General features: G+C 41.2%; 1 protein-coding gene across 3 annotated transcripts in view; it reads right to left on the reverse strand.

Annotated features, from left to right (window-relative positions):
* The window catches only part of LOC142837413 (leucine zipper protein 2), a 322,896-nt gene extending 309,463 nt beyond the window's left edge, over positions 1 to 13,433 (reverse strand). Inside the window, exon 1 of one of the 3 annotated variants that reach the window (XM_075952470.1) lies at positions 12,493 to 13,433. In XM_075952470.1, coding sequence (XP_075808585.1) covers positions 12,493 to 12,554 — 62 coding nt within the window. In that variant the 5' untranslated portion in view covers positions 12,555 to 13,433. The remainder of the gene's footprint in view (positions 1 to 12,492) is intronic. The other 2 variants (XM_075952471.1, XM_075952469.1) reach the window with 2 other exon arrangements.
* Between the last annotated feature and the right edge of the window lie 673 nt (positions 13,434 to 14,106).

Genomic DNA, 14,106 nt, shown 5'->3' on the forward strand with positions numbered 1-14,106 from the left:
AACACACCAACACTGCACAGTGTTGTCCAGTTGAATGCTGGCGACTATAGGCTTTGCACCATCTTAAACCGTTAATGTAGTAGTCAGCATGATGAAAGCCGGCATGATTTCTGCTCCATAAGCTTATCTTGGCTTCTGTCTGTGAGGCACAGGGTTCAGACTTGAAGCAATCTGATCCCTTTATTCACCAGCTGTCTACATGTGTAGCATGCTTGGCATTGCCGAAGTGGAACCCAGAGCTCATGTGTGTGCAAGGTAGCTGTCATCACTCGCAGTCCCCTCATCTCTAACATGAGGTTATTACTAAGTCTCATGTGGGTGTCATGAATATGTATGGACATACATAAGATAATAAGATTAAAATATGGGATTAGTGTGTCAAGTCTAGCCCAGAGGACTAGAATGCTTCGCAATGCCATCTCCTGGTCAATAGCAGAAGTGCAACACCAGAGTTCTTAAGCTTCTTTATGTATCTTGCTGCTATCATGGTTATATTATTGTTAAACTTGTTTTAGAGGACCTGGTCAGGCTCAAACTCAAAGAAACTAAAAAACAGTGTTGTCACGTTCCGCATGTGTAAAGTGAAAGGCTAAATCTCTTCCTAGATGAGCGGGACACAACTTTGAGAGCAAGGATGTCCCTGAGTCTTGGCACTGGTGCCTATTCCATCAGTCAGCACGCATTTCCCATCCACGAGTTTTACCAGGAGCCATTATTGTCTAAGCACTCCTACCGTGGTGCTTCTGTCCATTAAATCACGGGTTCATATGGCAGCTCTTTTTTTTTTTTTTTCGAGACAGGGTTTCTCTTTAGCTTTGGTGCCTGTCCCGGAACTAGCTCTTGTAGACCAGGCTGGTCTCAAACTCACAGAGATCCACCTGCCTCTGCCTCCCAAGTGCTGGGATTAAAGGCGTGCGCCACCACTGCCCGGCTTGGCAGCTCTTTATTAATTCTGTGACCTTAAATTTATTAATTTCTCTGATCGTTAACATCTTAATCTATAAGGTAAGGACTCCACAAGGCACTGAAGAAACATTAAATACAGGAACCCTAGAGAAATTTATAGGAAAATTATTACACATGGAAAAAAAAGAAAAACAAAACCCCTTTAGCTGTTGTTTGCTGTTTTAAGCATTTGTACTTGAATCTCAGCACTGCCCAGAATCACATCACTCAAACCCAAAGAACTAGAAATATCATTGTCAACTCAGTTTGGAGAGACCCGTTCAAACCCTCGGTCACTGTTAGGACAACGCTTGCACCCGGAGAGAGGACAATGCAGACATTGGTAGTTATGCAAAATAGGCCACTCATGAAAGGGCGGTTCTTTACTGATGTATGGTTATCTTCTTTCTCAGTGGAAATAGAGTAAAATAAACTTATAAAAAGCACCTTCCGCTAACTTTAGTAGACATGGTAGAGAATATTTCAAAGGAAATTCTGTATTTTCATTTCTTCCTTTATTAGGTATACTCTTCTGTGGTGATATTTTGTTTATGTTTTAACAAATGAAGCTTGCCTGAAGATCAGAGTACAGAGATAAGACCCTAGAGGCCAGGGAGTGGTGGCATACACCTTTAACTCAGAAGACAGAAGCTGAGGGTTCTCTGTTAGTTCAAGGACACCCTGGGCTACAAAAGATTAAATCTGTGTAAAAGAGAAACAGAGCTCACACAAAGGTGACCCCAGCAACTGGGATTCCATGCCTTCAATCCCAGCACTAGGGAAGTAAAGATGGAGGTGAAATGGCTGGATAGAGAGAGGACGACGAGGCAGAAGGACACAGGCATTCAAGGTAGTCTGAGGATGCAGTCTGATGAGTCAGTCAGAGAATACTGTCTGAGGACAGGTTTGCCCTTTTGGTCTGAGGATTCAGTAAGGGGTCTCTCTAGTGGCTGAATGCCCTGCTTCTCTGATGTTTCGGCTTTCACCTCCTAATATCTGACTCTGGGTTTTTATTAAGAACAATTAGAATCCATGCTACACTCTTCAGCTTTTATGATTTCATTGTATTTCATGGTTTTGAGGGAAAGGAAACAGCATGATAAAATGATGCAAATTCAGTTTAAAGTCATTCCACTGGTTTGTCAGCATTAAACATAGCACCAGTGGGATTAAAATGTATCACTAGCTTTAAAAGAGTCCAGTCTCATCCATGTGTGCCTCAGCTACCTTACCTATAATCTATGGCAACATCTGGAGCCACATAAGAGATTGTGAGGATTATCCTGATTGGGCATATTTATTACATAAATTATATTGCTATATTATTTTACTTCTCACACAACAAAAGAAAACAAATACTGCAGACAAAAAGGACAATGCAAAATGAAGGTCTAGCAGGATTTCACTTGCTAGCTAACTCAGCAAATTTATGCATACAACGATTTCCACATCACAAAAAAAGTGTCTGTGACAGATAAAAGCCTTGTTCACTAGGGTCATGTCACATCTGCGCCTGATCTGAAAATTCAGACGTCTTGTGCGTAGAAGACCCCAGCACATGATTCGTGCAGCCCTGAGTGGGTATTGCTGCAGGCCCTGCCTCCCTCTTGCAGACTGTGGTGCCGAAGTTGAAGCCCACACTTTTCACTGCTCCCAAGTGATTTCACCTAAAATCTTGCATTCATTTTCTAGTGCCCCTGAGACGTCATCTCAGTAGTTTAATAATGTTTAACCAATTTTTTTTCTCTTTGGAGAACAGCACACAAGGAAGAGAATATCTTCATGCAACTTGACTGATAAATGCCTTTTGGTGTGGTATAACCTATTCACTTACTAAGTGCAATTATCCACAGTAAACGGTGATTTTTGTCACACAGTACCCAACCCCCCTGATTTGAGAGACAATGTTCACTTTTAGTTAATGCCAATGAATTTGTAGAGCTCCAAACTCGGTGAAGAGGTGATGTCTTGACTTTCACGTTCACTGGAGGCATTTCCATTAAGGTAGAAGTCCACTCTCTCTCAGACCACTGATCTGATATGCCTAACAGGACTCTGGAGCCATTTCTTTCAGATTCACCCCAGGAGATGCTCATTCTCACACAATGAAGAGCATATTGTGGGAATCACTCATCAGAGGACAGATACATTCTCTGACAAGGAGAGATGAAATTGCCTGGAGAATTTTGGATTTCTAATGGAAGCTTCAATTTGTCCTGTCTTCAAACTTATGTATTTCTTTTATTTACTTTAAGAATATTTTAATGTCACGCATCTTTCCACCTTATTAGACTAAGTAGTTTCAAAATTCTTATTAGTAAGCATACTTCTTTTTATTATGGACTGGTAATTTACCAGTATATATATTTATCATGTGCATGCCTGGTACTTTTAAGACCAGGAAAGAGCATTGGATACCCTGAAACTGGAGTTACAACAGGTTATGAGCTGCTATGTGGGTGTTAGAAATAGAACCTCTGGAAGAGCAGCCAGTGTTTTTAAGCACAGAGAAATCTTTCTAACTCCCATTAGTAGGTTACTAATATACTTTTATTCTTTGTTTTTGTGTTGTATGTGTTTTTATATGGAGATTTGATTCTATGTATTATTGGGATTATACTGATGGAGTTATTCTCAGAACAGACTGAGATTTGTGTACATTCCTTTTAGAAGAAAATGGGCTAATCATTGCAATTCATTCAAAGACTAGATCACCCTAATTGCATAACATGCATCGCTTGAATATTGCTAAAACACAAGGTTAACTCATAGCAAGTAAGTACTTAACATCTCCAGAGGTTTGCTTCATTCTCAGTCATGCTGGTTGGCCCTATGACCCACAATGCTTTAAAGTGGATAGCTGAAATAAAGATGTGTGCAGGACATTAAAAAGAAAGGATTTAGTACATTTCTATAACATTCCAAACTATAGCGTCAGGAAAAGAGCAATTTTCCACTTTCCTTGTGAATTTATTTGTCCATTTCTCTCTGTGGAAGAAAAGAAAAAATCGACACTCTCCATAATAACTGGGTCTCTCAACCATATCTGCCTTTTGCCAAGATGTCACATCAATTTTTCACACTTTTTCGTGTTTCTTTTGTAATGCAGAGATTTTTTTCCCCCAAATCTTACTCAGTGCCAAAGGCTCAGCTACTGCAAAGATCATCAAGGAATGATCGTGAGCGTGGGAAAGAGTAACTTTTCTATTTTTAAAGCAGAAAGACCATTGGCTGTGAATTTTTCTTTTGATTCAAACCTCCCTTTACCATGCACACAGCATTCTAAAAGCTCTCCTGTGCTGGGCTCCTATCCTCTCTGACACTCCAGCCTTTCCTGGACCATTTGACAACACTCAGATGGGGCCTTGCCCGTGGAACTACTGAGTAGGAGCAGGTCAGTGTCCTCACTGTGCCTAGACTTGACAATATGTTTTTCCTCACTGATGGTGAGACCCTGTGGGTCTGCCATTATCAGGAGAGCTTGAACAATGAACTCTGTCCAATGAACTCTCCTTAAAGTCACTGATGAGACATTGTTAGATGATACTTGTAATAACTTTATTTTTTTTTCAATTTTAACCATATTGCAAACACAATTTGGAGGCTCTAGACCTGAACTGGATAACGTGATCTTGATTTCTTTTACGTTGAGAATATCCCAGATATTTAAATTAGTCTTCTCAAGTGGGACTTGTTTTGATGTTAAAGAGTTGGCCTCTGCACCGTATTACCAATAGTTCTCTTAATTGATAAGGTAGAAACATCTTCATAGATCGAGGTAAGCTTGAACTTCAAAATATCTTTCTCATCAGTTATAACTTGCGTGTGTACACAAGTGTATGAAAGGTGTTATTAAAGATCCTTTCTAAACTACAAGGTCATTTTGGTAAAATAAGCCTTGACAAAACTTTTTAATCATGTAATAATAATGATAGTGGTGTGTTGAACTGTGTTTCTCTGAGCTGGCCACTTTTATTTGCATACATTATCATAATTGATCCTCTTGACAATCTTATGAGAGAGGCATTGTTATCACCTTTCCATGGACCAGAGAAAGGTGACAAAGAGATGTTAACTGATATTCTAAATTCCTGTGATTATAAGCCTCTGATTTTGTAATCTAAGAATTTAATTCCATGTAATAGGGCAAGCATCATGGTTCCTTTTACCATTCTCTTTTGCCATCCATTTAATGAATAAACTACTGGTAAGCAAGTGTTTGTTGACCTGGGAATGATGCCGTAAGATTTGGTGGAGGAAGGCACAGTCCCCATAGGAGACATGAAGAAATTCTGCATTCATCCTTACTGACATCTTACTTTGTTGGGATACAAAGCCCTGGTGCGGCAGTGAATCAAGTCCCTACCTGACACTCTAAGAAACAGATGTACAACTGAAAAGAAGGTGTAGGTGGGAGACCAAGTGATCATAATCTTCAATTTTTTAGTTCTCAACAATGGTGAGAATCCAGAGTCCAAAGTTTTCTTATTTGGAGCTATCAGATGGTTTACTTCACATTTCTATGAAAGCCCTCCACCATCTCCTCCCCTGGAGCAGAATATGGGCATAAATTAGACTATATTTGTCTAGAATTTTGAAATTAATATACGCATTTATCTTAAGTTTCAATAAACATGCTAAATGGCATGTCCTAACCAACACACCGGATTTGCAGCCTAAGCTACCTCTGTCTTGATATTTACTGAGGGACAAGGTGTAACTACATGCTATGCCCTGAAATATATTTAAACATCATTTACTTAATCTTGATATTACTACCTTAGATTTAACCCTTGAGGAATACTTGTGCAAATATTTAGGATCCACATTTGTGGTGATAGGGAACCTCTATCAGCGAGGTTGGACCAGGTTATAGCATGAACTTTTGGGCACCCAGAGAAAATGACTGGCCCGCCCAGGGCTCACGTTCTCTCACTCTCTCTCTCTGGTTCCTGTGTTACACACCTGAGGTTGGACTTCTCGTTCCTATTCCATGAGTTTGCCCTCTATAGCAAAGAAATATAATTGAAACAAGCTGGGGATTCTTTGATTCATGTCCTCACCCCCCTTTTCTAGTAACATCTGGTGCCCAACCTGTACGAAGTAGTTTCAACAAACAGATCTCAATGGCATAAAAATATTGCTTTACATTATAGTATAAGGGTCAACGGGTCTCACTTTGGCCATATCTTTTCAGAGTCAATTGTGTCCAGCAGTGAAAAAGTACTAATGACCTGGGGTAGTTTGGAGATAGCTTTCATTACTAAAATTAACAGAACACAGAATGAGAAGGCTCTTCTCCTTGCTGCAATTTCCTTTGCTGATAGACTGCTATGTATCAGGGTGATGTGTGGTCAGAGACAGACCTTTAATACTGCTTTCGTATGGGATTCCCCTCTGTATGTTGTGAATACAATTTGTTAATTAATAAAGAAAACTGCCTTGGCCTGTTAATAGGGCAGAACTTTATTAGGAGGAGAAAACGAAATTGAAAAACTGAATGCTGGGAGAAAGAAGGGCGGAGTCAGAGGGAAGCAACATAGCTCCACTTGAGATAGATGCTGGATCTTTAGCCACAGCCACATGGCAATACACCTATTAATATAAATGGGTTAAATTAACAAGTAAGAGTTAGCCAATAAGAAGCTAGAGCTAATGGGCCAAGCAGTGATTTAAATAATATAGTTTCTGTGTGATTATTTTGGGGCTGAGCAGCCAGGAACAAACAAGCAGCCTCTTTACAACACTGTTTGATATTTATAGAAAATAGAATCCTCCTAACACATTGCAGGAACCAGTTGTTATCCTGTTCCCTGATAACAAAAGAGATTTGTGGTTGAGCAGAGAGACATGACAGAGGAAAGCCCTTAGTTCTGGGGACTGTGTTATTTTCCTGTGGCCTTAGAGAAATCTCACTCTAAGCTGCAGTGTTCTGTCTTTAAAATGTAGAGCTTTGAAGTAGAACAGAGCCTTTACTCCCAACAGTGGACTTCTTAAAGTACACGTGAACAGACCCAAACACGCTAAAGCAACAGGACACAAGTCAGACATAATTGCAGTGCAGCCCCATCCCTCCTTGAAGGACGTCAGCTAGCATCTTTGAGCACATTCGCAGAAGACACTCAGATGACCTTCGGTTTGTGTATGAGTGGAGTCATTTACTGTTGACAACTCTGTGTCTGTTCCCTATTCTCATGAAACTAAGTTCATGTGAGTTTTTGTGACTGTCTCCTTTCCTCTGTCATAGGCTTAATGTGAACTCTACTTTTTAATTTCTCTTGTTCACACATTGCTTCCGGTTCAATGGTCCACTTGCTTGGTACATGCCATTGGCAACAAGAACTTACTTAAGACATTCATAGGTTGAAAAAGATAACGTTTTCATGTCTGTTTTTAAGCATGGCTGTGCATAGTTCAGTAATCATATATGCAAACTAAGAAGGACACTGTTGCTCTAAATCTTCTCAGACGGCTGGTCACTGTAGAAACCCGCAGACAGTGGTTTTGAGGAACTGGAATAACGGGGCTTCTTTTCATTTAGTGGTTTTCAAAACGTTTTCTACATTATAGATTATTTCTTGATGTGATGTTTCTATAATTTTTCTGAATGTTTATACATTGTAAATATTAATAATGGATGATGAAAGCAATGAACAAATAGAAAATGAAGTCAATTTTTTAAAATCTATCTGCCCATGAATTGAAAACAACCTATCTTAGTTATTCACTGACACCTATGCTCATGGCTTTGATTTGATATTATGATTTACAAGTGTACATGCAATTGCACCGTAAACAGAAACTCAAGTAGCTCAATATATGTTTTTGAGCTAAATCACACTCTGCATGTTTAAAGTAAATACCTCTAATTTTCATAATGTTCAGCAGAGAACACAGAACCAGCCACACACTGACAATAGAGTGCTCCTGAGTACAGGGGCCCAAATACCAAGTCACAGTCACTGCCCCCATTCCTTTCTCTCTGCCTACCATCCTTTGTTTTAGATGACAAGAGTCATACACTGGATGCCATCCAACTGATATGCATTTCAGATTTACCTTATTTTCCTATGTTACTACATAAGAATTTTATGAAACGTTGCAGGTGATAATAGTTTCATGAGCTACTTACTTTCCTTCATGAATACCCTAAACTCTTCTCATGAATTAGTTCAGTTTTCACAACTTTGTTCAGCAGGTTCTATGATTAGTGCTCTCTGCTACATAAAAGAGTCTGCACATGAAGAAAAACACTGTCTAAAGTCTTTCTGTTACCACATGCTCCATGATGTTGACACTGAAGATAAAACACCCTTCATTTTGCTGTCATTGGAAAGAAAATATTACAGCTGAAACTTTTGTATTGATATAGTTTATTGTCTCCAAATTCACACTTGGAACTTTATATAAAATGATGACTATTACTTATTCAATTTTGTGTATATAATAATTGCATGCATGTCTTTATAGAAGATACATAGCTATAACTAATCTACCTTATTGGTGAAATGATTTAGGTGCTGAGTGACTGACAGACAGAAAACTCATTTTATGAAAATAAAACTTCACAGAAAATACAAAAAGAATGAATGTTCTTATGTTTTCTGTTCATATGAACTTCCAATGGAAGAAATCATACTTTTAAATACTACTTGTCTTATGGGATATCTTCAATAATTGAGCCCCAACTACTAAAGTGACTTTTAGCAACTCTTCTAATAGTTACTCAGCAACAGTTATACACATGATATCACCAATCACACAGGAGAAAATGTCACATCAGTGCTCAGCAATCCCACATACCTTTTGCTTCCAAGTAGGAAGGTCACGTTCATTCTTTCAATTGTGTGGATTTTGTTTTGATACAATTGCACAATCAACACATAAAGGTTTGAACTCTCGCTGCCATTGGTCAGAGAGAAAATGTGATCTACAAAGATTTTCCAAAAACTGGCACTTTAAAGAGTGCCTACTGGAAATAGGTTCTTAGGGCTGGAACTGCAGCCTCAGAAGCAAATACAGTCTCCTTCACACTCTCCCATGAAAGACACTTTTGTGATCCATTATGCAAAAGGATCCAACTCTTTAGAAGTGTGTGCATCAGACTCCCTGCGTGAAGGACTTGGGTGGGGAAACTAATAGTCTCTCACACCATTTCACTGTAGTTAAAGTGAGACTCCTTCCTACACCAAACACATTTCCTTAAAAGTGTCTGTGTACAAATGAGTTTTCTGGTGTCCTCTCTTCCTATGGCATATACAACAGCTTCATGCTGAGGTTGGAATGATGAACAGAAGATGTGGGGGCCTTGGGCATTCACAGCGTACATTGCTGGAAATAGGTTCCCACGGAAGCACGGGGTACAGCTGCTGCTCAGGGCCCAGTGGAGACCTCACAAGTGACTCCTACTGGGATGACAATAAGCGACCATCTGCTCAAAGTTGTACCATGGAGAACCATCAGAAGTTGGTAGACCATCACTCCTCCCCTGCTACACCTTGCTCCTCAAGTCACTTGAAAGTTCACATTCCAAAGGCATCAGGAGCATGAGCACAGCATCAAAGAACCAAGGTTCAGCAGCTAATGCCCAAGCTTCCTCCAGTACACAGGGATTCTTTTCAGATCCTTTCAAAGAAGTGACCTCCCACCATCCTTTCAGTCCCCACATTTCCTGTTTCTGAAGTGTAGGTAATGCCTTGGATTAGCAATTCAATCCTCCTGCAGAATGAAACTGTTTGAACAGTACAGCCATTCTCTTCCAAAGCTCTTCAACCTTCCCATGCATTTGTGTTCTTAGACCACATGCATTTGTGCACGCATTAAATGGATCTCTGTATTAGCTACATTTTCAAACCATTAGCTTGACTGTACCCTTGAATTTCTATGTGCTTTCTAAACAACAGAGACAATATGCCAGGAAATTAAGGTCTTTTTTTTTCTTTAAAGCTTCATGGGGCTCACTGTGAAATAGAGGAAAAAGCTTGTCATAAGGAAGGTGAACATTCATGTTTCTTTGAGAACAAATGAAGTAAGTCTAAGATAGGAGTGTTGATATTGTTCATGCGGATGGCTTTATAGGATGTCTGTTTGATGTCTATGGGGTCTCTAATTGTAATGACAAGGGGGAGAGCAAACAGAACAGACAACTGCCATTCCTTCCTATTTAAAAAGCAGAATTATCTGAAAATTGCCACCCAGGTAGCTAGAACACTACTGTAAAAAACCTTTCTTCTTCCAACTATAGCATCTGTTTCAAAGAAGTCATTCTTTCCCTTCCAGACAGAGGTGAACACCAGGCCTACAGCAGTCAAAGCAGGCAGTTCTGAGGAACTCCACTGGGAGAGACACACGACAGGGCAAATGTTCTTCCACATTAGAGTTTCGGCTCCACATTCCCCAATGTGCGAAGGAACTTTAGAATCAACACGTGGAGATTGTCACCCTCCGTAGATTTAGCCAACGTAGTGTAAGCATGTGAGATGCAACTGCTTCATATAAAGAACACTAAGAAAGTTAGCAGAAAATCCTGTCACCAGTGACCATGGTTGAGCCATGCTGTGTTGATCTACAGTACAGCAGGCCCATCCTGACTACTGTGACAGTCTCCATGGAGGTTTACAGTCTGGGTTATAACCTTTAAGCTTGCCCTGTGACAGTAAGAACTCCTGAATACTGGAAGAAGAATGGAATTCTGTGAGGGTCCTTTAAAGCCCATTCTCTTCTGGCAAGTGACACACTGATAGTGTCACACTCATTTTCAAGTATGTAAACCATTAGAAGGTAACCTGGGGAACTAGTCCAATAAAATTGCTCACAGCAATCATGCAAATGGTTACTAATTATGGAAATTCACTTTCCAAGTCCCATCTTGTATTATTTGCAAAATTCAAATACCAATACTGTAGAACGTTCCTATCTAATTTCAAATCAGAATAACTTAATATTTTATAATAAATGTATTGATCTTCAGTCTTAATACTATTTATAAAAATGAACACTTTCGTAGATAGGAAAGTGATGGCTCTTGCTTTACGGAACTAGAACAACTTTGGGTGGAGACTGATGAGTTTGTGTACTCCAATGGCAGTTAGTTTAAAAAGCAAATGGACTAAGGGATCTCAGGAGATGCTTACCGTTCTGCATGCCACTGTAGGTTGAGTTTCCCTTCCACCATTAACTGTTTAATGAATATGCTGACATATAAGTTAAATATAAATTTCAGAACTTCAAAAGAACACACAAACAATTATTAAAGCAGAAGGCGGGAGCAGATGACAAGGACCCGGAGACTGAGATTATTATTCTGTTGGCACCTATCGTACTGTTCAGAGGAGCTCACTGTTTGAGGAAGCAATGGGAACCAAAGTGGATTTCTGTGAAAACCATAAGAATACTATGAATTGCCATGACAAGCAAATCTTTAGAAGAAATAAAACTGAAGTTTGATTTCAGTCTTGTAAAGCCACTTGGTTCTGTTCAAGAAATGCAAAATTTATCAAGTTTTGGAGCTAAATGGAGCAGTTTCTCCATGGAAAGGAAAGGTAGGTTATGCTGCCTGAAGAAACATGAACACGAAACAGAAGCATGGATTCAAATCTCACTTTAAAGAGCGTGTGAGCCTGCTTCACCCCTTCCATCTGAACCTTGTATGGTTGTATGTCTGTCCTTTAGTTTTGGTGAATTACACAATCAGATAGTGTCTCCATTCATGTGAATTTGAAAGAACCCACACCCTGTGTGCGTTTTTATATTTCACAGAGGCCAAAGGAAAGGGTTGCTGCCAGTGGGGTGCTCAAGGCATGCAGAATAAATTCAGTCCTGGGCACTGAAACAGGCCACCCTTGTGCTGTGCTAATGGGAGAAAAAAAGCAAACACCATCACCAACTTTGAGATACATCCCAGCAGCCATCACAAAGCACTTCTGTCAGTGCATTTGAAATCTCCACTAAAAATAGGTCCTCTGTACTGGGGCTGAAATTCTCATCCACGGCCAGTGATGGAGCACAGTGCCCCATTGTTTCCAGCTAGGTTCTCCTCTGCTTCAGTACTGTCTTCTAACTTTAAACACAGCCAAAGGAAGTCACCTGCCACTAGCCCACTCAAGACTGCAGCCAGGCCGTCAGCGCAGTTTGAGGACTACTGCACAAGTGTTAGCACCTTCTGCTTTCTCTGGCTCCCTGAACCTTAGAATTCATTCCAGGGCTACTTGAGGTCTAATATAAACATAAGGCACTCCCTAGGGACATTCCCTCCTCTACCTACCCACTCTTTATGGTGTTCTACTTCAGCAGGTTCACTGTTCCAGACTTCAGAGCCCCGGGCCTGGGGGTGGGGTGTCTTCATTTGCTCTGGAGGGAAGCTCTTGATATCGGAAGGGAGTCAATCCTAAGACTTTCTCCAGGGACCTGGGGGAACTATAGAAGAGCTCTGCTCTCTCCAAAGATTCTGAGTCTTAAGCACTCAGTTAACATCTTGCTTAGGTGGGAGGTGCCTGTCCCCTGACCAGCTCAGCCTTCTGGCTTGGGGCCTCACGTTTCAGAACTCACCTGGTGCTGAAGACGAGTGCAGGCAGAAGGGGCAGCAGGTAGTGTGCAGCGTTGAATTTCATGTCGCTGTCCTCTGGGGTACTCCTTCACTTCCAGCTACTCTTGCCTCTTCTGGTCTGGTTGGTCCTCTCTCCCCAGGAAGCCCTCTCCAGAGACCCACAAACACACTGATAGAGGCTTTGTGAAGGCAAGGACTAGAGAGCGGGTATCTTCAGGAGTGATGTCACCCGCGAGCCCTGCCGGGATGGTCCAGCGCCTTTGCTCAGGGCGCACGGCCAGGGTGTATCCGCGGGTGGAGGAAAGGACCCGAGTCCAGGTGGCTGCTCCGGTAGCCAGTTGCACTTGGTCACTCCCGTGCGCACTGAAGCAGATCTCCTCTTCCCCGCTCCTACTGAAGACAGGAGGGGAGGGCGGTGGCAAGGACCAATCTCGTTCTCCAGTAATTGAGCTGGCGTGCTCCGCAGGGTGAGAGACAATTCGCTGGGAAGGACTCCAGATTCTTCAGGGTCCGGAGCAGACGTCTCTCACCAGCTTGCAAGGTTTTTGCAGAGATGTTGCCTGGAGAGTAAGCTTAAAATACTGCGCTGATTAGATGCGTAATGGTTTGCCTGCTGCGGGCGGAGAGTAGCAGCAGCCAGTGCAGATCAGAAAGCCGGCTCCTACCCACACGAGGTTAGGAGGTCTCTATCATGGAAAGGGGCCGGGACTAACACAAAGTCCGCGGCTCTAGGTTCTGGTGCGTCCGGGTTTTCTTTTTTCTGGTCTCTGCGCCTGTCAGCTGCTCAAGGGTGTGCAGCTGGTTGCCCAAGTTCATGCACCTTCAAGGATCCTTTTCCTGTGGGTAAACACCTGAGCAAGACCACAGAGACAATCGTTATTAACTCTATGGTAAGGGGAGGGAGCAGAGGATTCTAGATGCCACTGCGTTTGGTGAAGTTTCTAAATGTTGCATACCAAGCATCGAGTGTTTAACAAGCTTTATATAGGAATTTTGCCAGAAAAGGGAAACAGCACAACTTTAAAGCAATCTACCATTTTGAAAAATCAGTTTTAAAAGAAAGACTGACTTCACCTACAGAGCTTTGAAACTCCAAGGTCTTCACATAATAGGGCATGCGTGTGTGTGTGTGTGTGTGTGTGTGTGTGTGTGTGTGTTTTATAAGAAAGTGAACATAACATTCCTCTCAAGAGCCAGTGCTAAAGTAAGCACTACAATTTTCCTACAAAAATGTGAGGAAAACAGGGATTGCCAGTGTCTTGACGGGACTTTTGTTTCCTAAGCAAAGAACTAGGTATCTATCCCAAGTCCTAGCTGCTACTGTAAATGTCACAACTTGTCTTTTGTCTGAGCTAAAAGAGTCAGGCACATGCAAGTCTCAGAGGATGGAGGGTGGAGGGGCTTAGTTGATGACCCGTGTTCTCTCTTGGCAAGCTATTAAGAAGGAAATTCCAAAGAATAACCTGCTATAAACTCAGTATTGAAGACGTATTTGATGATAAAATAGCACATTTATTACTCTAAAAAGTGTGGAACTACGATGTATTTTCTTCAAATTTACTGTTTTATTCTAGTTTTCTTACTGATGAGGCTAAACTTAAAGGTGCACTGACTGA

This window comes from Microtus pennsylvanicus, chromosome 18 (assembly GCF_037038515.1).
Source record: "Microtus pennsylvanicus isolate mMicPen1 chromosome 18, mMicPen1.hap1, whole genome shotgun sequence".
NCBI classification, from domain to species: domain Eukaryota; kingdom Metazoa; phylum Chordata; class Mammalia; order Rodentia; family Cricetidae; genus Microtus; species Microtus pennsylvanicus.